Consider the following 25651-nt stretch of genomic DNA (forward strand, 5'->3'; position numbering starts at 1 on the left):
GTGACCTTATTTGGAAATGGGGTTGTCATAGATATAACTAAGTTAAGATGAGGTTATTCCTAATCCAGTATAACTGGTGACCTCGTAAGAATAGGAAAGACGGAAACACCCAGGGAGGATGCCATGGGACAACAGTGGCATAGATTGAAGTGGTACAGTTGCAAGCCAAGGATTGTCAGCCACCACCAAAGGCTAGGAAGAGGAAAGGAAAGATTTATCCCTAGAGCCTTCCTAGGGACCTGTTCACACCTGTTGACACCTTGATTTTGGACTTTGAGCCTCCAGAACTGTGGGAGAATAAATTTCTGTTCTAAGCCATCCAGTTTGTGGTACTTTGCTACCGCAGCCCTAGATAACAAACATATTAACCTCGATTTTTCTAAATGTGTTCATCAGCAATTAATGTCTGGGAAACACTGTGCTCTGTGCTAAAGAGTATAAGAAAATAAAAGTTAGCCATTGCACATAAGAATGTAAATTCTCTGCCTGTTTCCCCTCAGCACTGAGGTGTTTCACGTCAATCCAACAAGAGCAGTAGGCATTTAAAAAGTGTAAGACAAGCTCCTAATCTCAGTTTACTCACTTTAAATGCCAAGTCACTAATTTGAAAGGAATAAATTGCCATAGGTGAGTTTATTGTGCTTTCCTTTGTAAACCAAAAGTAAACATTATTTGCTGGTTATCAAACTTGCACAACAGAATGATTTATCTGCACTTGTTGCCTAGTTTCAAAAGTTGTTAATCATTCTAAACATTTTTTGCAGTTTAAGACCCGCCTGAAATTAGCAAGTGGGTTTCTCAGGTAAACTGAGGCCTGTTGGTTTAGATTCGGACAAAGAGTTTCCTGATGAAGACAAGGATGGTTCGAGAGCAAACAGCGGATGACACAGATACAATCACTCTTACAGAAGAGCAGCTCTGGAACATAAATGAATCAGGAACAGTATTACTGTTAGTAATATTAATACTAATAGGGAATTGGTATTGTAGTAATAACATTATTATACAATGTTTGCCAACTAAGTATGCAAACCATCTTAAAGCATGTGGCCCTATTTAGCCTAAGAGTTTATAGTGTATAAGATACTTAGTTCAATTATATCTTAATAAAATTGGAAACAAAAGTGTAGAAGATATTTGAAATTGGTAATCAGTGTTTTGGATTGCTCATCTAGGCCTGTGAGATGTTATTTTTAAGCAGTTCCTTTTTTTATGCAGGCTGACAACTTGCTTTTACTCTCGCTAATCAGTTCATCTTGTTTATGGTTTTATTTGCACTTCAGTTTGCCTAAATGGTTTGGGGTCATGTTTTATAATTTTAACTCTTTCATCTTGCCTATTAGTTGTCAATTCCCTCTCAGTTAACAATGTCTTTGTAGCCTCATTTTAAATAAAAATTTTAATAGTTGGGAAGATTCATACATACCTATATTAAATATTAGTATGTTCAGATTAGAACATAATTATATTAGAATAATGTCCTTTTTGAATTTCATAAACTTTGGAACATTTATATTGGTGATGGATGAAAAGAACTTTCTGAATGATACTGTTAAATATCAACCAGTAGGTGGCGAAAACTGGCAATAAAAAGCTTTTTGTTTGCCAGACTGGAGAATAAAGAAGGAAAACATAGGCCTTTCAGATTCTTGATACAATCTCCATTCACTGCATCTTGTTCTTTTCTCTTCCTGGTGTCACCCTACTGCTAGAACCCAGCCAGGCAAAACTGGGAAAAGGACCATCCATTGGCTCTTAAAAGTGGAAGGCGTCTTGGGACGTGAAAAGCCTACATGTAGAAGGTCATTGGAAGGTCTCTAGATTCACACCTGGAACTCCTGACACAGACTAGTGGTCCCTCCGCCATCTCACCAATGCTCAGAGGCAGACAGTTAATCCACACACTTCTGGGGAATACCAGCCCTCAGCTTTAGGTGGACTCTAATAAACATGCAATCTGAATGGAGGAATTTTTTCACCCTTTTGATTGAAAGAGTATCCAGGACATTCATTCCCAGGGAATATACAGCCTTAGTCAAGGACTAATGCAGACCTGTCCTGAAAATACCTGGTTAACAGTCAAGTGTAGAAGACTCTGTAAAGTGAGGCTCTATAAAGTAAAGGAGGAATAAAGGAAGCTTTTCTTTCCCTGGGAATGGGGTATCGTTTACTTTTGGTTGCCCCCTTTGCAGAAGTACTCTCCTTTCCACCTCTGGCCTCTCATTTCCTCACTCACATGCTGGATCTCAGAACACTAAAGCTTTCAATTCCTCTTAAGTGATTTTGGAGGTTTAAGACAAGGTTCTGAGAAGATTCCTAAACCACGATGTGTGGCGTTAGCAGGGGTTTCTGCTAATTTCCGTGAGAACATATATCCCAGGCCAGTCTATACCCAGCATCTCTCTCCGGGCCAGCACACCACGACCATGGGTAAAAGGGCACTCTGGCACAGCCCTGGGAAGGCTGGAAGGACCACCTTCCTTCATTCTCTCTTGTCTGAGTAAGACAGTTGGACAGGCAGTCATTCCTATCTGCCAGAGGTTGGCACATTGGCTGATTGGCTTTGATAAGTGAAGAAATTAAAATAATTTGCTGTGCTTATTTTGCTAAGGAAGAAATGCTTTGATTTTAGACTAGGAATGAGACAAACTAAAGACAGTGTGAGAACGTTTTTGTGCACCCGGGCAGTACTCACTTCTCACGTTTCTGCGACCACAATAATCCAGTGTCCCTATCCGTTTGTACTTGAGCCCCGTTAGGTAAACAGCCATGCTATTAGTAAACATTTTTTTCTTTGCACTTTATTTGTCAAAGACTCTTAGAGATAAAAATAAACACATGCAACTGGTTTGCCCTCATGTTTTTCTCCTGGAGGCTACTCATGCTGATGAATTAAAAAAAAAAAAAACCAGCGTGTGCTGGTGTGTACTTACTAAGTGTGTAATACCTGGGTCTGTGTACGTATAGATAACTCGAGAAAGTGTGACCATCTGGGATTCGCTGCTAGGCGACCATGGAGGTCCTCAGAAACCCACCCACCCTGGGTTAGGGGCTGCCGGCCTGAAAGTTGCCCTATAGCCCCCCGCGGCGTCCAGCCCTAACCCAATGCCAAAATTGCTAGGAGCAGAGGAAAAATATTTACTTAACCACTTGAAAGCCCGTGGTATCCCCTACTGGCTTCTCCGCTGGGCCACTGAGAGCTACGTCTAGCCTTGATCAGGGATGGTGTCTCCGGAGTGTATGTTCTGCATGGACACCTAGGGAGCAACTGGAAAGGAAACACTACGCTTGGAGCTTCCCTCGCTGATGAATGGGCAGCGTCGCCTTTCTTCAAGGGAAGGTCAGCCTCGGCCGAGCGCTGGTAACACGGTGTGTGTGCGCGCGCGCACACACACACGCACACACACGGTTAGAAGGGTCTAAGCGATTCCCGGCGCTTTTCCAGCGCTTGTTTTCTTGGCGGCCCCCCCTCCCCTCACTCCCCAGCAGCCACCCGGCCGGCCGCGTGCGGTTCCCCGGCGCCCCCCCCCGGCCCCTCGCGGGCCCCGGAGACCCCGAGCGCTCGCCGGGCCCGCCGCAGGCCGGAGGAGGCCCCTCGCACACCCACCGCGCCGCGGCCGCGCGGGAGGCCTGCGCCGCCCGCGCCACCCACCGGCCGGGCCCGGCGCGCGGGCGGGCGGGCGGGCGGAGGGGCGGGGGCCGTCCCGGGCGCGCCCTCCCCGGCCGCGGCCCTGCGCGCCATGTGTTCCCGGCGGGCGCGCCGCTCCCGGGCTGGCCGCGGCTCCTTTAACCGGGGAAGGGGAGCGGGGCGGAGGGGGCGGTGGGGCGGCTCCGAGGAGGGTTCTTTCTTTCTTCTTTTTTTGAATGAACAGTGTGACGTACGTACAGGAAACCAGTCGGTTAGAGAGGAGAATGAAGTAAGAGGCCAGGCCCCCCCGCGCCGCGCCCGCCCCCTTCCTCCCGGCGCCCGCCCCCTCCCCCGCCCCCGCCCCCGCCCGCGCCCGTCGCGCTCCCGCCCGCCGCGCTCGGTTTCCCCGCCGAGACACCGCCGCCGCCGCCGCCACTGCCAGCGAAGGTGCCGGGCGCCGGGCCCTCCCCGCCGGCGCGGCCGTCATCGCCCAGAGCGGGTGCGCGGCGGGAGCGCGGGGGAGGCGGGCGCCGCCAGCGCCGCCGCGCAGAGGAGCAGGAGGAGGAGAAAGGGTGCGCAGCCCGGAGGCGGGGTGCGCCGGTGGGGTGCAGCGGAAGAGGGGGTCCGGGGGGGGAGAACTTCGTAGCAGTTATCCTTTTTAGGAAAAGAGGAAAAAATAAAACCCTCCCCCACCACCTCCTTCTCCCCACCCCTGGCCGCACCACACACAGCGCGGGCTTCTCGCGCTCGGCACCGGCGGGCCGGGCGCGTCCAGCCTTCATTTATCAAGCAGCTTTTCGGAAAATGCATTTGCCGTTCGGAGTTTAATCAGAAGAGGATTCCTGCCCCCGTTCCCGGCTCGTCCACCGGCCCCCGATCCCTGTCTCTCTCCCGTGGAGGCGTGAAGCGGTCCCGCGGATAGAGATCCATGTCTGTGCCCGCGCGTGTGTGCGCGCGTGTAAATTGCCGAAAGAGGGAAAATCACAGGACTTCTGCAAATACCGGACTGAAAATTGTAATTCATCTGCCGCCGCCGCCGCCGCTGCCTTTCTTTTCTCGTGCTCTTGAGCTCTCCGGTTGGGATTTCTACGGATTGACATTTCTGTAAAGGAGAAGTCTGGGAATCAAACTGGAAATTCTCCTAATTTTTACACCCCCCTCCCCCAACTCCTGATTCATTTGGAAGTTTCAAAGCAGCTATAACTGGAGAGTTCTGAAGACTGATGGAATCTTTGCCTTATGCATTTGTTTTGTTTTCACAAAAAAGGAAACTTGACAGAGGATCATGCTGTCCTTAAAAAATACAAGTAAGTTCTTTGCACAGGAAATTGGTTTAATGTAACTTTCAATGGAAACATTTGAAATTTTAACTTTAAGTGCATTCGAGTAAGTTTATTTCCAAGCAGTTTAATACATTCTTTTTAGCTGTGTAACTTGCAGTGTGTATGACCTGCGTTCCCCAGTGTGTAAGGAAAATGCACCTGATTTTGACTTAGTTTTTTTTCACCTTTCAGCATCACGGAGGAAATAGACTGATATTAACAAAATTAATAATGTGCCTCATGAAATAAAGATCCGAAAGGAATTTAAATAAAAATTTCCTGCATCTCATGCCAGGAGGGAAACACCAGAATCAAGTGTTCCGCGTGATTGAAGACACCCCCTCATCCAAGAATGCAAAGCACATCCAATAAAATAGCTGGATTATAACTATTCTCTCTTGTGGGGCCGTGGGGCGGGAAGCGGGGGCGAGAGGTGCTGTTGGTACCCGGCTGCTTTTCCTCGGGGGAAGGATGGCGCACGCTGAGAGAACAGGGTACGATAACCGGGAGATAGTGATGAAATACATCCACTATAAGCTGTCGCAGAGGGGCTACGAGTGGGACGCCGTGTCCCCGGGGACCGCCCCCGCGCCGGGCATCTTCTCCTCCCAACCCGGGCGCACCCCCGCGCCCGCCAGGACCTCGCCGCCGCCGCCCCCGACCGCCCCTGCCGCCGCCGCCGCAGGGCCTGCGCTCAGCCCTGTGCCACCTGTGGTCCACCTGACCCTGCGCCAGGCCGGCGATGACTTCTCCCGTCGCTACCGCCGCGACTTTGCCGAGATGTCCAGCCAGCTCCACCTGACGCCCTTCACCGCGAGGGGACGCTTTGCCACGGTGGTGGAGGAGCTCTTCAGGGATGGGGTGAACTGGGGGAGGATTGTGGCCTTCTTTGAGTTCGGTGGGGTCATGTGTGTGGAGAGCGTCAACCGGGAGATGTCGCCCCTGGTGGACAACATCGTCCTGTGGATGACTGAGTACCTGAATCTGCACCTGCACACCTGGATCCAGGATAACGGAGGCTGGGTAGGTGCATATCTGGTTGAATGTGAGTCCGGGCTGGATGTCTTGGGTCTGTGATGCGCTGGTTGGAGTGTGGGTGGGCTGCTGGGCCAAGGGCAGGCCCCTAAGCCAATGCAATAAAATCAGGTTTGTGGCTTCCCTCCCTTTCCCCCTATACAGAGCTCTCTCTGCCAATCCTGCTGTGATCTTGCTTACCGCCAAAATTGTTTCCTTTGCTTGTCTGCCGCTGAGGTTCAAAGATCTAGATTCGATAGGCTCTTGGGATAAATGGCACCCCTTCAGGTTTCTCAAACTGGGGATCCAAGAATCCCCAGCATCACAATACCTGGCCTGAGTAGCTGGTTGAAATCAGAGATTGCAAGGACAACTCGTAAATGAGAAGCCAGGCTGGGTCCTGGCAGTCCACATCAGAAATGAGCTCTCCTGGGGGGTTTCTTTTTTGTACTAAAATTTGAGAACCACCCAATTAGAAGAACAGACTCCCCCAGAAGACCAAGAGCATGCCTTTTCACTTGGTAAAATCTACCCAAAAAGAAAAACCAATGTATCCCTTTTCCCTGGGGAACTTGAATGTGTTTGTAAAAAGATAAGGTGTTAGTTGACTTTCCAAAAGTCCAGGGACTCTCGCCTACACTGCGTGCCACATTCCCAAGGGGGCATCACCCAGGGTTTTGAAGAACACTCAGCTGTGGTATCTCATCAGTGACAGAATTTGCATTGGCTGCCGTACCTTGTGTTCTGTTTCTATAACTTGTGTATGATTTTGCGGTTTACTGGAATCTGAGTATCTTTTACTTTTCACCACCTAGAATCCCTATCTTTTGGTGGTCTCCTCTGCTGGAAAAGCTTGCATCTGTGGTATCTGCAGAAAGCATAGGAGAATTGATTCTTAGCTGTGGATTCTCATGCTCTGCCTTTAGCCGAAGTGATTGATGCTTGTATTTTTGAGGAACATCTGTGAGCTGATTTTTTTTTTCTGGTACTGTTGTGCAAAATCGAGCTTCCAGCACGTTACCATAAAGTTCTTTTATTGTGTGTGATTCTCCGGGGGAGGGGTACAGGTCCCATGATTGATGAAGTGTGAGTGAAATCTATACTTTATATCCCAAGTTATTAATTTATGAAAAAGTAAAAGAGGAATGATTCTTGTCCAAAGGTTTTTTTTTTTTTTGCACACTTTTTGTTTTCACCTGAAGAATTGTCTTTGAAAAAGGATGCAGCTCAGTGCTTCCTTTTATAGTCTCTAGGGAGAATTACTTGTGTTATTATTTTATAGGACCTAACGGGATTAAAAAGCCTAGAAGTCATTACAAGTGGATTCGATTTCAAGAAGCACATTACATATTTTACTACAGTTTACAGAGTATGCTAATATTAAGGGGCCAAAAAGAGAAAAGGCCAAGAAAAGTAGATGACTAACATGAACATCTGATCCTACTTGACCAAAGTTGACAAAATATTGATGCCACTGTTGACTGTTTAAAACATCCCTATTTAATCTCCAGAGTTTAAATGCTTTTTGTGAATTGTTTGTTTTTTTGAGATCCCATATTATCAGATCTTTAGTAATTCTGGAAGAATTCAGTAAAGGGTGAAAAAAATATTTTTGTTAAATGTTTGGATAAGTAAGTGGTTTTATTTTTAACCACCATAACCAAAGAGGTAGGGACTTCCAGATGCCAAAAGGATCATTTAAGACCAAAGTAAAACAAATTTAACAGTTTCACTATTTCATCTTTTTGTGAAAAAATATTTAAATTTTTTTTCTTTCTAGTTGAAAGAAATCAAAGGTGATAACTGTCATGTGTCAAGTAATTTAATAAAAAGAGGAAAAACGGAGACATGTTTATGATAGAAATTAAGATATAATCTTGATCTTTGTTGTCAAGTTGTGGTATATTAACATCCCATACAATTGATTGAGTTTTCTTTCTAAGTGAAGGCTCCCTTTTTCCTCCTTTCAAAATAAAGTTTTCTCAGTAGAGCCTATCTTTGTGGTCAACAGGTATCTGAGGTTGATAAATGTAGAGGCTACGTTTTATGATACCAAACCACAATGACATACCATAGAACATGATAAACTTTTTTTTTTTGACAAAAGCTCTTATAGTAAAAATAAGTAATAGAGAAGCACAAATAGCTAATGGTAAAATGTGTACCTTTCAGGACAACATATAGATGGATGACTAAATAGGCAAACAAAGGGCTGTGGCAAAAATAAAAGTTTGTATCAGGAAATGCAATCATAAATGTACACTTTGGAATAAAAGTGGTAGAATTTGAGTCTGATTGACTCATTCTTTCAAAGGTGCATTATTAATCTAAATTTTTATGTTAAGTATTTGTCATACAGATTTTCCTTCAAATTTGCACCAATCGGGTTTGCATCTCTAATAATATGTTGCACCTTATGGTGTAAAGGACTCAACAGAGATGGTCAAGTTTCAGAAGAAACTTGGCACATTCTTTTCACAGTGGGCAATAACTTGCACTGTGTACAGGACTCAGTTCATCTACTGAATCTATACTGACGGGGCTTTAGGCTTAAAGGTCCATTTTTAAATTTTTTTCTTTGCTGCTGCTACTTCTGAGGCCGATAAAAAAACAGTCTGCATTTCATATCCATAACTTGTAGAAAGCAGGGCCTTGGAATGATAAGCGTTTGAGAGATGGTCCCAGAAGCCTACAAATTGAGTAAAGACTAAAGAAGAAATTGGATGTAGAGTGGAGTGGGGCTTTTTCCTAGGTCTGAATAAGGCATCCAGACAGAGACAGGACAGTGGAGCAGTGAGGAGGCAGCAGTCCTAGGAAATGTCTGAGATCCTGCTGTGCCACGTGTGGTTCACAGACCAGCAGCCTGAGCATCACATGGGAGCTTAGGGATGCAATCTCAGGTCCCACCCCAGAGCTTCTGAGTCATAATCTGTGGTTCACACGTCTACAGGTGTTTGTGTGCACGTGAAAGTTAGAGATGCTGGCCACCAGCATCGACCGTTGATTCCTGCAGACATCTTGTGGGAAGAATGACAATCTAAGATAGGTCTTACAGTGTCTCTTTTCCAGTGGCTTCACAGGTTCATACCTGGAACACTGACTGTTTCCCATGTGTCCTCTAGAGTGATCTGACCCTTGGAAGAAATAGACTAGAATGAGAGAAGGGATATGTTATTATAAGCTCCATCATCTCAGAAATGTTTTTCACAGCCACTATACAACTTGTATTGGCATTACTGACCACATTAAAATAAGGTAGCTTTTCTACTCCAGTTAGCTCCATTAGGTATTATTTTATCCCCTTGTAACAATTTAAATTCTGTAGATGAGTTTAGTGGCCCTGAGACTGCTTCATGACGAAGGGGCTCTTGGCAAGCAGAAGGTTGAGATTTGGGCAGGTTGATGGGGAGTGAGCATTGAGAGCGCCCTCCAAACTGGGAAATGCTACAGCGTTTTGCTTGGTGGCTTTAAAGAGTGAGATGTTTGACAGCTGCCAAAATGAGCTGCCTTAAACAGGCAATTGACTTCATTCTGTTGATGAGATGGCAGTGTGACATTTTTGTGTGTGTTTGTCTTTTGGTCTTTGTGGTTTAGGAAGACAGGAACTTATTTCTCTACATCCAGTAGAGGTTAGGTTCCTTTTTATTAGTTGGTCAGCAAGCAGTTTCTCTTTTCTGTATGTAGTCCACATCCACCCTAACATTTGATTAACTGGAAAGCAATAGCATTCTCAGGCCAGTGTTGCAAAAGATATGAAAATGCATCATTTAAGTTACCGCCCCCCCCCATAAAAAAAAAGAAAAAGCATCATTTTTCTAGTGGCTGAATATCAGCTGCTTATGGCCAATTTTGGCAGCAAAATGAGAGGATTAAAAATAGCCCGAAGATGATCCAGTCTTAAATAATTTATTTATTTAATGATGAACTTTCCTTGGGAAAGTGCATCTTTTTGCCTGCTGAGAATCATATGACCCTTCCCAATAATCTATTTTGTAGAAAAAGGTACATGAGTGCTCCTAGAGTTTGCGGTCGTGTGCTGTTGAGTGATTACACGTGGGGACTTTTCTAAAATTTTATAGTTCACTCAGTTCTCTTTTCTGTTTTAGAGCCTTTGTTGCTGTTTAATGTCGGTCGAAAACATGGCTTTCTTTGGTGCATCCTGTTACTTTTCAGCTGTGCTTTCTAGTGAGAACTGATTGATCTTTTTAGCAATCCTTGATTGAACTGGTACATTTCAGATTGCTTAAATGTCATCAGGTCACACAGCATACCAGGTAACAGAAAGCCACGGATTTTTTTTTTTAAAGCCAAATTCTTATAGTTTTTCTTTATGTCTACTCCCAGTCCTAGTCAGCTTTTTGGAGGAATGATAAACCCACTCATAAAGCAGATGAGTGGGTGCTGTGTGTACTAACAGTGGCCTCTCCCCGCCAGCACAACCCTGCACCCATTTCTGAGGTGACCCATCATGTCTTCGCCATCGTTCAGCAAAGCAGCATTTGAGCAGAAGTGCATTTGTGCGAGGAGACAACACCGTCTTTGTAGTGTATGAGTGAAAAGGTTTTTTTTCTCTCCCCGGAGATATATTGTATTTGAGGTTCAAAGGTTCTGTTAAACCTTTTTAAGGTAATCTAATAGTACCTTATTCAGGAAGAGCGGTAACCTCGCGAGCTGGTCACCCTCTCCCCCGGCTCCGCACCGGAGACCACTCGGCGAATGACTCCACTGCGCAGGTTCTCTTTCATTCCTCTTGGTTTGATTCAGACAAAATCGGGGATTGATGTCAAAATAGGATTAACGACGAGAGTCAGTCAAGGACTGAGACCCACAGACGGGATCGCAGGCCTGCCAGGTGCCCGGCGCTGGGTTAGCGGGGGGTGCAGGACGGAAGGCTTCCTGCTGCCCAGGGCGCCCTCAAGGCTGGTGCTGGAGGTGTCCTCGTGAACTCAGAGCTGCCGCTCAGCCTGATAAGCATGATTCTAAACTCTCAAAGTTAGAGGGAAAAAGAGAGGAAAAAAAAAAACCACCTAAGTATGTGTTATTTTGCATACACTTCAATCTTTTTCTGAAAAAGTTATTTCTAAACATATGTCTGTTCATGTGTGCATTAGGCCTGATTTAACTAGGAAGAGAAATATAGATCATTTTAAAAATACCGTGTTACACAGACATACGCTTAAGAGAACCGAAAGGCAGGGGAGTTCCCTTGTTAAATATTTACCCACTAGGTGCTTGTTATTGTTATTAAGGCTTATTAAGGCTTAATAAACATTAGTCTTCATTTTTAAAAGTATTTTGTTAATTATTTTTCAGTAAAAGACAATCAGGGCTCTGATTAAGATGATTAGACCAGCTTAATTGGAAGAACTGTCTTTCTTAAATCATTCTGGTATACAGAAAAATATGAGTCAATTTGAACCAGAACAGGGGAAAGATTTTTTTAAAAGCTTTTGTTTTGGTTTGGTTTTAGGTTCTAAGTCTGTTCTGTTTATTAAGAGGCTTCTCTTCCAAAATGCTACTTACGTAAATTCCTGTCCACCGTGATGCTGGTGTCCCTGGAGAGCAGGTGTTTACCATCTAACCTCTTTTATTCGTGGTCCCCTTTCTTCAGATGGAGATTGTAAAACTTTTGAAATTACGACAAAGCCATTTTCATTTCTAAAAGTATTTTTGTGGATGGCTGCCTGTTCGGATCTGCGCTCGGTTCTGTAGTGCCAACACTTTTTATCTGCTCTTTATTTGCCAGACAGAAGACAAACCCAGCTGTCCTTCGGTGAGAATGATGATGGAGTGATTGTTTCTATCTCTCCAAAGCCATTTGGGCTTTCTCACTGTGACCCTACCCCAACCTCCATCACTGTCCCCTATCTGCCCGTCATCCCACCACAGCAAAAGCACCAGCGGGGTAGCTCCTTGTGACCTTTGAACATGTGAAGTGTGGGATTCGCCTGAAGGAAAGAGCCGTTATGTCTAGATACCAGCAAGAGGGAGCAGAGTAAGGGGTCTGTCAAAGCTGGAATATTCCGACTCTTACCCCAGTCTGGCCACAGGCAGCTGGACAAGGGAAAATTCTGCCATCAGATGTGATGCTTTCCCTCCAGAGATCATAGATTCCAACTCTGGTGCAGGGAGAAGATGGACTCTGCTGAAAGAATTGGTACCGGCCCTGATCTCTGCAGTGTGAGAGGAGAGTGGGGGTTACACTCCAGCCTTGAATAAAGTTTGATGAGCTAAACTTAACTAAAACAGTTTATACTAAAGACTATGTCCCCAAACACCCTCTTAAATGTGTTAGAAAGGGAATGTCCCTGACATGCTGGCGTGGCCGTTTGCAGCACTAAGAGGTACTCAGGTGATTTTCCCAGCCGATTGACCAGCTCACTAGTATTTCCACTCTGCTCCATGGTTTGCCTTCAGAATTTCAGGGATGGATCCATATTCCATTTTTAGTTAATAATCAGCTCATCAGCTCCCTCGGACTTCAGTGTAATGAGTCAGAAGCTTATGATCGACTCCACTCTCCTCTTTACTAGGTCTCCTGAACACAACCCCAGGGCCCAATGTGTCAAGTGAAGCTTATATTTTCCAAGGGGAATTTTGCCATTGAGACCAGTACATCTTTCTTCTGACAGTTCCAGTGACTATATTTCTCGATTTTCAACTGTCTTTTCTTAAGTGGCAGAAGAATATGGAGAGTTGATGACTTTTAATGCTTGGAGCACCAGGCAAGGCATCAGTGTCGCAAGTTGTCTTTTCTTGACTTTTTCCCGGTCTTCTTCACCAGTGCTGAGATTTCTTCTACTTTCAACGTGATGAATGGCATGTCTGCGTTATTACCTTTGAACTCGAATTGCAGCCAAATAGTCCACTCAGCTGCATTAGAATTTTCTAAGAGACTATGGAACAGATACTTAGTTCTCTTAATTCAATGCCTTCTTCCGTTTAGCACAGAAATAAAATTAATTACAAATTATATCATCATCTTTAGATATGGATTTTTTATCTCTTGGGGGAAGAAAGCAAGTCCATAAAGGATGCCAGCTGGCACCTCTAAGTCTAAATTTTCAGGACTATCTCCTAGCCATTTTCTCTGTGAATTCTTGCTGGGGTATCAATCTACCTATCTACCTTTCTCCAGCTCTCTCTCTCTTTTTAACACTGAAAAGTTTTAGAGGTAGTTTTGAGCTATTTTATAACAAAGTTCTAAGTATAGTGAGGCAGAGCCACTTACTAAATATTAAAGAAGTAAACGATGTGAAGAACTCTTAAGTCAAGGAAAATGAGCAGTTGTTCTCAAATCTTAACCCCGAGATCCTAACAACCAGGGCAGTGATGGAAATGGTTACAGAGATCTTGTTATTTTGTAGAGCATGCACACTACCTTTTTCCATTGGAAAAAAACATTTATTGAGAGCCTACTATGTGCGAAGTTCTATGCCGGGTGTTTCACTTGGGTGAAAAATGAAGATAACCTTTGCCTTTAAGAAACTTACCAACCAGTAGTGAGACTAAGATAAGTACTGTGTAAATTGCTGTAATCCTTGACGTACTTTAGTGGATGGAGTGATCTGGTCCAGCTAGAAGGGGATCTGCAAGAGTTTCATGGGGGAGATAATAGGGAGGAGATACAGGGAGAGGGCATTTCAGGTCGCTGGACTGGAGGAGTCAGAGCAGGCAGAAATGTATGAGACATCATCGGGGAATTGTAAAGAGTCTGACTTGACTGGGGCATAGAGATCTCTTGTGCGATAAGACTGGGTTCCGAAGTTGAGAGGTTCGTGTTTAACTTGGTAGACCTTAAAAGGATATTGAAAGAGTTCTGAAAAAAGCCGGGATGTGTGGGCTTGTGGAAGATTTACTATGACTGGGGCTGGACAGTGGAGACCAGGGTGGATGTCTGAACCACAGGGAGTGGGGGATGAAGAAGACAGGACAGGTGTGTGGGGGTTCCTGGAGAAGTGGACCCAAAGGACTGACAACAGATTGAACATGAGGAACAAGGGAGGGAAAGAAGCAGAGGATGCAAGTTCAAAACCCAGCTGGTTCAGAAATGATATTGTCCTTAAGGCAGAAAGGAAAGATAAGAACAGTGACTATTTCGTGGGGTAAGTGTGATGAAATTAATTTTGGACATTTTCAACTTGAGCTTCCAGTAAGATATTCAAGTGGAAATGCCCAGTTTCAGTTGGCCTGAAGGATCCAGAATTTGAGAGAGAAGTTGGGGCTGAAATACACTGTGCCTTTTCCCCAAACCATGTATGTTGTCTTCTTTCATTTCCACAAGTGGTCCTCGCTGCCCCTGCTGATTCTACCTTCTATTATTGCTGTTTCTATACCGCCTTTCCCCGACAGTCCTCTGAAGACTTCTGTGGATTCAGTTAAGGTGATCACTTGAAGCTGTTCTGTTCAAAGCTTGGCTCTCCATGACCAGTTTGCGTCCTTAAAAGAAATCTGACTCAGATTAGTGTTGTTCTTACATCCAAATAGTATCCTCCATTTGTAGGGGTCTGACCCAGCGAAGGTGTTCGCCTTCACTGGTACTTCCTCACTTAATGAAATAGTTCTCCTATTCAATGTACCCTGCACCTAGCATAGTAGACGGTAGGTGCACACTATGATTGTTGAGCAAATAAATGGATTAATAAAGTGAGTGTGAAGGGGTTTGGATGTCAAACTTATCCTAACAGACTAATGTTGTCCCACTCCCCTTCTTCACAGAGTATGTGTGCCTCACTCTGTAATGTCCCATTATAGGGACATATGTGTTCCAAATGTCCCATCCCACAAATCTGTTCATATTTAATAGGAATGAACAAAGGAAAATTCCTATTTTGATTTCATCCTTCATCATTGAATTGAAAAAGTATGTCATTCATACCCGGAGAGAAATCTAGATTTTGCTTTATAGCAAACGTTCAACTTTAATCAACATCCTTCACGCTAACATTAGCCAGTAGCCCATCAATCGACACACTGTATCTGTGTATGCAGAGAACACATGCACACAGTCTACATAGATGGGCACGGTTGCTCTCAGTTCTCGTGTTTTATGTGTCAAACCCAGTCCAGATGAAGTCTTGACATCACAGATGATTCATGACCTTATCATTACGGAAATCAGAGCTTGTCCATGGTTCTCACAGTGGGAAAAAAGTGATTTTTCCTCTCTGATTAGTGTTGTAGCCCAAATATAGAAGAACTATAGCATAAAAGTCACAAGGATGAAGGGGACGCTAGTTTTTTTCCCCTAAAAACAAGCAGCCAGTGGAGGATGGGAGTGAGTACAGCTCAGTGTTCCAGAGGTGAGAGACCCAGGATTTCAGTTCTCCAGACACTGACCGACAGGAAGAGCACCAAGGGTGGCATGGAGCAAACCACTGGCCGGGCAGCTTTGGGCTGAGTTCTCGGTTCTGGTTAAAGCAAGCATTGCAGCCTTTCTGTGGTTTTGAAGATCTGGTGGAATTTGCGTTTGGAGAGCCCTCGTTCCTTGGCATGAAGCGAGCTCAAAAGCATCGAGACTCATCATTTGTCATCTGTTGGTGAAGGACTGTGTGATTTGTTTACTTGTAACGAAGCTGGGCCGTACTTCTCCGGGGGCTTTTTAAAAAGAGGGATGTGTCAGCTTCCAGATTTGTCCCCATGAATGAAACCACAGGCAAATTCTCTTTCTCCCCCGTCTTCCCTTCTTCCCTCTTGTTTCTTCAGTGGCCATCTGTGCGTTATGTTGCCACTGCCAGACCCTCTTCAAGTGGCTTATCTATGAGTGAATTCAGAAACTTCAAATTTAAAGGACACCCAGATAATTGGCCCGTTCTCCAAAGGATCTGTCCCCTGTGCTCCTGCCAGATTCCTTCCTAATGAATACATCCAGTGACAGTGGGATTCTTGAGTGCTCCGGATCCGTGAGAAAATGAGCTTCCCTGCTTTGTAACAGCTTGCGGCTCTGGGGGAGAAAGAAATGACAGCCATCATGCAAGTTTCCTTTGAATGTAGTTTTCTTTCCCATAAATGATACTTTGAGAATACACTTAAGGGGTTATTAGTTTTCTAGTTCATGCTTGGCCTGTGTGTGAGAATAACACAAGCTGTCACTGCAAATCAGTAGCTAAACCTGCTTTGTCTGGTTAATGTGAGCATTTAATATTTGGCTCAATTAAAAATTAACTGATGAAAGTACATGTCAAATGGAATTTGAAAATACCTTTTGTAGGGACTAGTGAAAGGGCATGGCCAATGAGTAAATTAGTGGTTTTCAAATGTGAAGACTGGGGAAATTTAATACAAGTTGAGACACTCGACTCTTCCTTCAAACCTCTCTACCTGTTTGTCTCGGCATGCTGTTGAAAGGGATGTCCCGGTCCGTGTTATGAAGGGCCCAATTGCATCTCTGTGTTTTCCGGAAAATAATTGTTGTTTTGTGTGTGTGTGCTGGATCATACAATTAAAGCAGACAGAGCAAGAGACTGGTTATTCTTTTATCCCACAGATTTTCTTTTTTTAATTGGCTGCATGCTGTGGGCCAGCTTGGGCAAGTGGGAGCTGGAGAGACAGGCTTACCGTCTTGGGGGTGGAGATCATTAAACAGCGAGTGCAGGGAGCGTGGGGGAAGCTGGGGGTGAAGAAATGCAACCCCAGTAGAGGCATAGATTAGAGTCAGGGAAGTGTTCGCCGGACAGGGAGCTGAAGCCTGGCAGATGAGCTGGAAGTAACCTAGCGATGCGGGAATGAGGCGCACAGGGTGGCCAGCAGACAGGATGTGGAGAACAAAGGCCAGAGGCAGGGGAGCACGTGGTGAGCTGCAGGAACCCAGGAGTCTGGCCTGGCTGGAGTGAGGAGGGCCGGTGGGGCAGATCAAAAAGATGATACTGAATGTCACACCCAAAAAGATGTCCCACCATGCAGGGGTGCCTTCTAGACAGGTCACTCTGGCTGCACTCAGTTCACGAGACTGGGACAATGTTAGTGACAGTGTGGGGCTAGCTCAGAAAGGAAGCAGACATCGTGTGCCTGATGGAGAGGACAGGTGGTGAGGACCGTGAGAAGATGATAGTTTTATGCAATGATTAGGACTAGAGTGGAGAGATTTTTAGGAAGATGTAGTAATTGACTGAAGGCTTCAAAACATTGCTCATTTCTTCTTCAATTATAGTGGGGTTTATTTCTTCTATAGTCACTTTGAAAAGAATATGGTCATTGTTCTAGTTATATATGAGGTTTTTTTTTAATTTCCCATTCTCTTAAATGAACACTGCCTGGTTGAGAACTTTATTTTGTTAGAATTCACATTGCAGTTACATTCAGTAATGACCAGTTAATGAAGATGTATTTGAAGAAGGGATTCAGTTATGAAAGGCAGTTTTCATAGAATTTTTTTCCAGGTGAAAAGGGGACCGCAGTGATGTCTTGCCTTAGTGGAGGACTTCAGAGTTTCCAGAGGGATTCTGTATCTGTTGGCCCATTTGATCTTCACAAAACTCTAGGTGAGGCAGGTATTAGATTCCCACTTCTCTCTGCCTTCCTCTTCCTACACTCTTTGTATTATTTGCTTATTCCCATGTGAAGAGAAAACTTTGACTTACAAAACTACATGAGAGCCAGTAAGTCAAGAGGAGTTGGTGTTTGTTGCCAGACTCGGAGTCCAGTAGGTGTTCCTTTACACTCTGCTGCTTCTTGAGGTATGTTTTCATAAGGACACCAGATTCCTTCATGGAAACCTGATCAAGTATATCTAATTTTAAAAAATAGTATCCTTTACTGCTGTGCATCTCAAACATTTTCAAGAAAATAAAAATATAGGCTTGCATTTCAGGTTATTTTCTCTCCTTGCATTCAGCTTTTGAAATGAATTTCACGTTAAGGGCAGAGGGACATCTCACTGTTTGCCACACGGTACCCATGGATGTGCTTGTGAGCTGGGGGCACTTGACCTTGAAACTCCTTCTAAGGGGTCGGTAGCCTGGTGGATGTAAGAGTTTGTTAAAATTCAGTGTGAGGGTTCTGGAAAACAGCCCCTTTCAGCAGTGGAGTTGTATGAACAGAAGCGACTGTTTCTGATTGTTGGTGTCTAACTAGCAACCCATGTTTTTATTTACGCTGAAAATCAGGCTCCTGTCTTTGGGTGACCAATGTAAATCTGCTGAGTGAAATGTCTTTCGAATTAAAAAAATGGTGGCGCTGTCATCAGTAGGGTTTCCCCAGTGTCTGAAGGGCATGGTAGCTACACATTAGTTCAACTTCATTCATTCAACAGATATTTGTAAGAGTGCTGGAGCTGTAACAGAAAACATGGCGGTCAGGGACTGCCTCTCATACCTCACGTGAAGCCAGTGTTGTGCGGAGGCCAGGGCAGTAAACAGGCAAATAATTAAGTACGGTGTAGGGGCTACAACGCAACAGAAACGGGGGAATTCGATACAGGAGTGCCGATGGGGCAGTATTAACTTCTAGCGTTCATTTTTGAGGTTCTTCTAGCAGTATTGCAGTTTACTCAGAGGAGGCTGAATGGCTTTTTTAAAATTAACAACTGAAAACATAGTATTCTACCTTAAAATTTATATATGTGTATAAATAAAATACAGCCCATACCTCAGTTTTCCATGCGTTACTGTGCTCAGTGTAGGATTAAAGAAGACCTACTAGTTTGGCTGTAATGTTTGGAGCACTTTCCCCATTATTTGTACTGATTCTGCCACTTCCCCCATTTCCATGTCCCCACTACATAGGTCATTGGCCTCAGTCACTGAAACTCAGGAGGAAGGAAGGAAACTAGCATTAATTGAACCCCAATATGTTCCAGACTCTGGGTTTGACACTTTTATGGATAGAAGGTTGTTTAACCCCAGTAACCTCCCCCCTGAGGGTAGGAAGTGGAATTATGGATGAGGAAACAGAGGTTCTGCAAAATCAAGGAACTTTGCCTAGTAAGAGGCAAAATCAGATCCTTTTTCTCAGCAAACCAAGTAGTAATTGATACCCCCTGAAACTTCAAGAAATTTTTTAAAACTTAAAAAAAAGAAACCTACTGAAAATCACAATTTGATTCATGTGACTTTTGGGTTCCTTTTGTGACTCTTTAGGAAGCCGATCAGCCGGCTTCATTTTAGTAACCAGGAGGTGAAATCTTTCACAACATGGACTTCTGAAGTTCTTTCAGAGTTCAAAAGAAAAGAGAGACACACATAGAAACAAGAGGTTTCTGTCTCTCTCCTCTTTGGCTCCAATTGTCTGTGTAAATAGCGTTGGAAAAATAAGTAATCGTCAGTCACTGCTTCATTACCAAAACCAGACACCTGATTCAGAAACTCTCCCCGGGGTCAGTGTGTGTGTTGGAATAACAAATCCACCGTCCTTTCCTGGGTCGAGAGAAATGATCTCACTGTCCAATTGTAACCTGCCTGATGCCGTAATCAAAAGGTGGGAAAAGTCTGCGGTTTTACCCCCAGTGTGGTCCTCAGCCCTTTGCTGTTCTTATTTTAGGCATGACCTTCATGTTTTTTTCCAGAGTCCAGAGGTGGAATGACATGTTACCCAAGTTTATAAGATGATGATGATGTATCTGTTTTTATATTTGGCTGTAAATTTTATTCTGCTCATAAACAAACCCACCTTCAGCAACCGCGCTGCATCAGGGGGCAGTTATTTCCACCCCCCTTGGTTTAATTTGGATACACTTGGCCTAGACCAGCACAGTGTTTCCATAATAACATTTGAACAGGATGCTCTGTTGATCTGCAGGGCTCAGGGAGTTTCAGCGTCGGCCAGGAAACTCCTTTCTTAAAAGAAACTTAAGCACCAAATTCTGACAAGCTAGGAAACTCTTACTGGGCTCCTTATTAAACTATCTCTTTTTTTCCCCCTGTGATCTCATTAATTTCTGTATCTCTTGGTGTGATTTAACACATACAGATGGAATATTTAACTCATTTTAGGTTCATGTACAGAATTAAGTAACTCAAATTCAGGAGGCAAAAACCTGTTTTAAGGGGTTTATTTAATAAAGCTTATATATAAATGAAAAAATTAAACATTCTTCCAGGCATGTATTATAACTCTGAGAGTAGAACTTCATAAGGAAGCAAAAAAGGAAGGCGAATGATTATTCAGGCAGAGGGACAATAGTAACCTTTCACTAAGCGAGACAGAGTTCAACACTCCGCTCCCCAGACCCTGGGTTCTGTGTTCATCGAATTGAACAGGCCACCAGCTCTTCCCTCCCTCTTTTATGGGCCAGACTGTTTCAAAAATATTGGTCCAATATAACCCAAAGTGTTTAATTTATAAGCTATCACCCAACAGTATACTGTTTAAAAGGCTGCTGTGTGTGTTTTTTACAAATCCTTAAAAATCCCAATGACTTCAGATAATTAGGATCTTTGTTCTTTTAATGGCTTAGTGTGTGACCCCTGAGTTGTCTGGCTTGGTCTGGGGACAGGAGAAAGGCAGGTTTGGATCCTGTGCCCAGGATGGGCTCCCTGGTGTCCAGGGTGAAGGGAAATCCGGGCCCTTTCTCGGCCTCCGTTCTCCCTGGGACTGGTTACTCGCAGTGTCCACAGGGCAATGAAGGGTGCCCGTTTGTCAGCAGTGTTGTCATTTGTTAATAAAAGGCCTTTAGGATGGCAAAGTCTGTTAATGCCTTCAGAGATCTCTGTTTGAGCAATGATGATGATCCTCAACACAAGTCGGAATGAGGAAGTAACTTCACCTCCTGCTATGCAGAAGAATGTCACAAAGTTCACATGCTGGGTCACATCCAGTACTCATAAGAGCTTGACCATCATTCTTTTTTTTTTTTTAATGGAGGTGCAGGGGATTGAACCCAAGACCTTGAGTGTGCTAAGCAAATGCTCTGCCACGGAGCTATACCCCCCACCCACCTTGGCCATCACTCTTAGCAGGATTGCTTGAAAAAAAAATATACATGTAAACATATGTAGGTGGGTATGTGTATATAGTGATAAAACATATATAACTTAAATTTACTATTTTAACCATTTTTAAGTGTACAGTTTGGTGGCATTAAGCACATTCACAATGTTGTGGAACCATCACCACCATCCCTGCCCAGAACTTTTTCATCACCCCGAACTGAGACTCTGTACCCATCAAGCAGTAGCTCCCCTTCCCCCCACCCCCCAGGCCCCGGTAACCTCCGGTTTACTTTCCGCCTCTGAATTTGACTATTCTTGGTACCTCGTGTAAGTGGAGTCCCAGTACTTGCCCTTTTGTTTCTGGCTTTTTTCACTTAACGTAATGTTTTCAAGGTTTATCCGTGTTGTAGCCTGGGTGGGAATTTCATTTCTTTTCAAGGCTGAATAATTTTCCACCCAATTAAAAAAAAATACACTTTCTCTCAAGATTGATTATCATCTTTTCCCCCCGCCATTAGAAACAGCAAATTGAGTTAAATTAGTACTGAGTGGGCAGAGGAAGCCTGCAGATTATTAGAAAAATAATTTTAGAAGTCTGATTCTAAGGGAGGCGATAAAAATGCTGTTGAGATGAGTTCAGGAACTAAAGCACACAGCCATCGGAGCAGCTCTGTGTGGGGCAGACAGTAAAGAAGATGTCAGCCGCCCTTGAGGTTGTCAGTGGGTTTGTAGCCCGGGAAGGTCTTTCTTGTTCCTCAGGATGCTGCTGAGTCATCAAGACGGCTTATTTTCCATCGGCAGAGTTGAAGAGTTCAGAGAAAGTGGGTAATAAGTCTCAGAGATATCTCCCTTCCCAGTGGTTAAAGAATATTTAAAAAGTTTAGGCTTCAGTCATCTGAAAAATCCACTTAAGTGAAATGATTCATTCTGGAAGGTGAAAGAGAGGAAGCAAAGCAATATTAGCGTAAAAAAAATTAAATTAAAATTCAAATAGGCCAAGGGACCTGAAATGACATTTACTCACCTGGCTACGTTCCTTGTCTTTTCCTACCTCACTTTTTTGAATGCAGAATCAATAGGAACTTGACCCAAGTGGGCATGGGTATGTGATTTATGGAGGAGTTTTCGCTGTATCACTCTGTGCATACGTTACATTGTTCGCATATTTAGAATAGTCCCATGACACACAGAGTGAGGAGCTGCCTTAACGCTGAGCGTCTGACTCACGACTTCAGTTTGTAACCATCATGTAATAAAATATGGTCCTTTGTTCATCCCACATTCTCTGTGCCTGCTGGGCATCTGGACACCATCTCTGGCTTTGCTGGGGGCAGTCTCCTGGGGAGACAGACACACAAGTGAATAGGACAATCCAGCGGGTTTTTCCTAGGAAGTTTAAGGATGGCTTCAGAGAGGAGGGGCCATCTGGCCTGGGTCTTGAAGGGTAAGTAAGAGCTTGCCTCATGGAGAATGGGGAGGGCTGCCCTGTGCAGATGAGCGGAGTACTGGAAGGGTCTGACAAGCGTGGGAGAGTACAGAGGTCAGCGTGGCCAGAATACAAGGGTAATGGGAGGATGAAGGAGCTGAAGCTGAGGGGACAGTCCAGGCTGACTTACCAAGGCCCTGAGTGTCTGTCTCCCTAAGGAATTCAGATTTGACTTTCGTGCAGTAGAGGGCCAGTGAAGATTTCTAGCAGGATAGTGGTGTGTGTGTGTGTGTGTTGGGGGGCAGGCAGCAGGGAGGCGGACAGGATAATGGAGCAGGTGTCCCCCTTGGGATGGTGCTGGATGGCTGCACCTGGGCACCTGCCCCATCTTCCCACTGAGATGGGACAGCCATGAAGACATTTCAAAGGAAGGCTCAGCGAGGCTCATAGGAGTTGAGGATATGGATGTGATTTGACCACCACTGAGGAGTCAGGCCCTAGTACAAGCCCAGATGAGTATCAGCTGACTGACTGAGAGCACGGACCTGGATGGACCCACTACGCACTAGCGGCGTTAAAGGGGCGCCCAGCTGTGCTCGTGATAAAGCAGATGGTCACAGGGTGCCTCCTCCGTGCCAGACACTTCCTGAATGTTCTGTCTACATTAACGCATATATTTCTCCTCCTGACAGTCGGGGGAGCTTGCTCTCGCAGGTGAGGCTTGGAGACGGGACTCACTACAGTTGCTTTTGGTGGCTGAGCTGGGATTTAAACCCGGGCGTCCATGGACTGTTTGATGCTGTCACCTCTCTCCATTCTCCCGGAGTTTCCAAAAAGCCGCTTCTGCCAAGGCCCCAGAAGGGGTGACTTGGGGCGAACATCACCAGCGACAGGATGCGGAGAAGCCTGATTAGGAAACCATTTATCTCCCGTAGACATACCATCTGAGATGACCTTAGCAGAAATAACAATGCAGAAATAACAGCACCACAGCCTTTTCCCTGGCATACGAAACCACTTTTGTAATGAAAATGGAATTTCTCTGGGAAATCGTCCTAGAAAGAGATAGGTCACTGAAAGAAAAGAACAGAAATGTTAAATAGTATCCAGTTGTTTTCTGCGTCTTTTCCCTTCTACACTTGCCTGCCCAGTGGTGTCATTTAGGGCAGCCTGGGCCTCTCGGTCCCAAAGAAAGAGGAGGGTGGACACTCAGAGCCACTCCTTACCTGGAGATCGCCCTCAGCACACCTGGCTGACAGGCGAAGGGTCCTTTCCGGGAAACGTTGCTTTCGGGGTGGAAGCCTGTGGTTTTCTGGAATGAAGGGTGGTGAGTCTGGTTTCCCGGGTGGCCCACGGGCTGGAATCCGAGCTCCACGGCGCTCAGGTGTGTGTACCGTCCTGGATCAGGACACACCCCCGCTGAAGCTGTGTTTTCAGGCCATAGGTCAGAGTCAGAGAAAATAAACTCTTGTCACAACAGAGGAGGCAACGGCCAGATTCCGTCTCAGAGTCCCTTCCCTTGTTCACCCCAGAGGACGGATTTTCTTGTCTGTGTCGGGAAGGGCTCCGTTCTGATGCTGATTCTCAGGGGCGGTGTGTCTTGCTCGCCCACCCCCGTAGAAAGGGGATCAGCAGTGGTGGCCGTGGAGGCAGAGGGCAGCCTGCAAAACCAGCTGAGCTCTCTTGGCTCCCATTGTATGCAAATTTGCTGAACAGAATGCAAATGATTTCGCAGTCCTGTGGGACCCAGAGACCAGCGCTCATCCGTTTTCAGCCCTCTCCCTGGGCTTTTAGTGGCGGCCACTTCAGAGGCAAGGACCAGTGTGCCACAAGGCCCGTTAAAGACCGTTTGGGAAGGAATGGCTCACAGCATCAGAGGAGACTGCGCCTGGGAATTCATCCTGAGCAGTCGAGAATTTCATCCTTTGGCAGCATGAGAGCCAAGACTTCTGTGTTGTGAGAACGGGAAAAGGTCATCACAGACTAATGCCTTTTAAAGCCTTTTATGCCTCCTCTCATCCCAAAATGTCCCGACATCACAGCCTACACCCTACCAAGTATGCGCCCCACCCAGTGGCTGGGCATTTACTGACTACAAACCAGGGTGCTGGGCACTGACCAAAGGCTCGTGTGTGCCATCAAAGTGTGGAACCAAAACACCCTGTTTGAAACCAGCTCCTGCACCGTCCCGTGTGGTAGCACGAGCCTTGCAGGCTCCAGGGCATGCAGACTGTGCCGAGTCCAAAGTGAGACGGGATCGGAGTTGAAAACCCACACCAGGTTTCAAAGTATAAAAAGATGAAGGCAAAACTATGCATTAATCATTTTCCTGTTAATTGCATGTTAAAATAATATTTTGGATATATTGATTGAAATAAAATACATTCAATGTGGCTACCAGAAAATTGGAAATGACATACGGGGCTCACGTTGTATTTTTACTGGACACACTGGTCTAGATTGCTAACTGTTTATCACACGGTGTAGACAGCTTTTTATTCTCGTATTTCGATATTATTATAGAGGAGGGTAGAAAAACCTTTTTCAATGGATGGGGTGCTGTGTAGACAGTTTCAGGGCAGATTGTATAACTCTTCACAAAGTGTGTTCACATCCAGGTTCTGGCTGATCACATGGTCAGTTCACTGAGTTAAGGGGGGCGGTGCCGGGCCACACTTTTATAGGTGAGTGTTTCTCAAGTATAATTTAAATCACAAGTATAATTTCAGACTTCCAGCTTATAGTCCAGTGCCTATAAGAAATAAACTCAAAATCACCTGTGGACATAATGCCTGTCTTTCTATACCAAACATAATAGAACGAGGTGCTATTTAGGAGTAAATAATGTGTGTGTCTGTGTGTGTAAATGGTCACAAGCATGTCCTGCAGCTGGTTAATATGACGCATTAATCAATAGTTGTAGCCGATATTCAGTGGAAAGGTTTGACTCATGTTGAGTTTTTGGAGCCATCAGGTCAAGGGCAGGGGAGGTTAGGGTGTGTTGTCATGGCAAGGGGATCTTTCCTCCTTTGGGAAATCAGCGATCTCATGTCCAGTTCCTGGGCAGCGTGAAGCAAGGTTGGTGGGTCTCACCTGTCAGGAAGGTCTGAGATGGAGTTTGGTCATGTCCGAAGTGGAAGGACAGAGAGGAAAGGGATCAGATCCAGGAAGTCACCTGTGAGTCATTTCACTGCCAACACATCTAACAGCAAACGTGGGGATTTTCCTCACACCAACAAGCGATTCTCCAGATCTCTGGACACCAGCTAGGTGTCCTACACTTTAATTCAATCTGGACACTAGCTACCTGGAGTTAGCGTCAGATCCCACACGGTAAGGGCTCAGTCCCACAAGACTGCCCCCGCTTTAGGCACCAGCCGAAGTTCCGGACCAC

The 25651-nt window shown here is 45.1% G+C and overlaps 1 protein-coding gene across 2 annotated transcripts in view; it reads left to right on the forward strand.

Moving 5' to 3' along the window:
* Positions 1 to 4032: 4032 nt before the first annotated feature.
* BCL2 (BCL2 apoptosis regulator) overlaps positions 4033 to 25651 on the forward strand; it is a 159130-nt gene continuing 137511 nt past the window's right edge. The window contains exons 1-2 of one of the 2 annotated variants that reach the window (XM_072952068.1): positions 4033 to 4935; positions 5143 to 5973. In XM_072952068.1, coding sequence (XP_072808169.1) covers positions 5422 to 5973 — 552 coding nt within the window. In that variant the 5' untranslated portion in view covers positions 4033 to 4935; positions 5143 to 5421. Of the gene's footprint in view, positions 5974 to 25651 lie in introns of both variants that reach the window. The other variant, XM_072952069.1, reaches the window with a different exon arrangement.

Source organism: Vicugna pacos, chromosome 30, assembly GCF_048564905.1.
Source record: "Vicugna pacos chromosome 30, VicPac4, whole genome shotgun sequence".
Taxonomy (NCBI): domain Eukaryota; kingdom Metazoa; phylum Chordata; class Mammalia; order Artiodactyla; family Camelidae; genus Vicugna; species Vicugna pacos.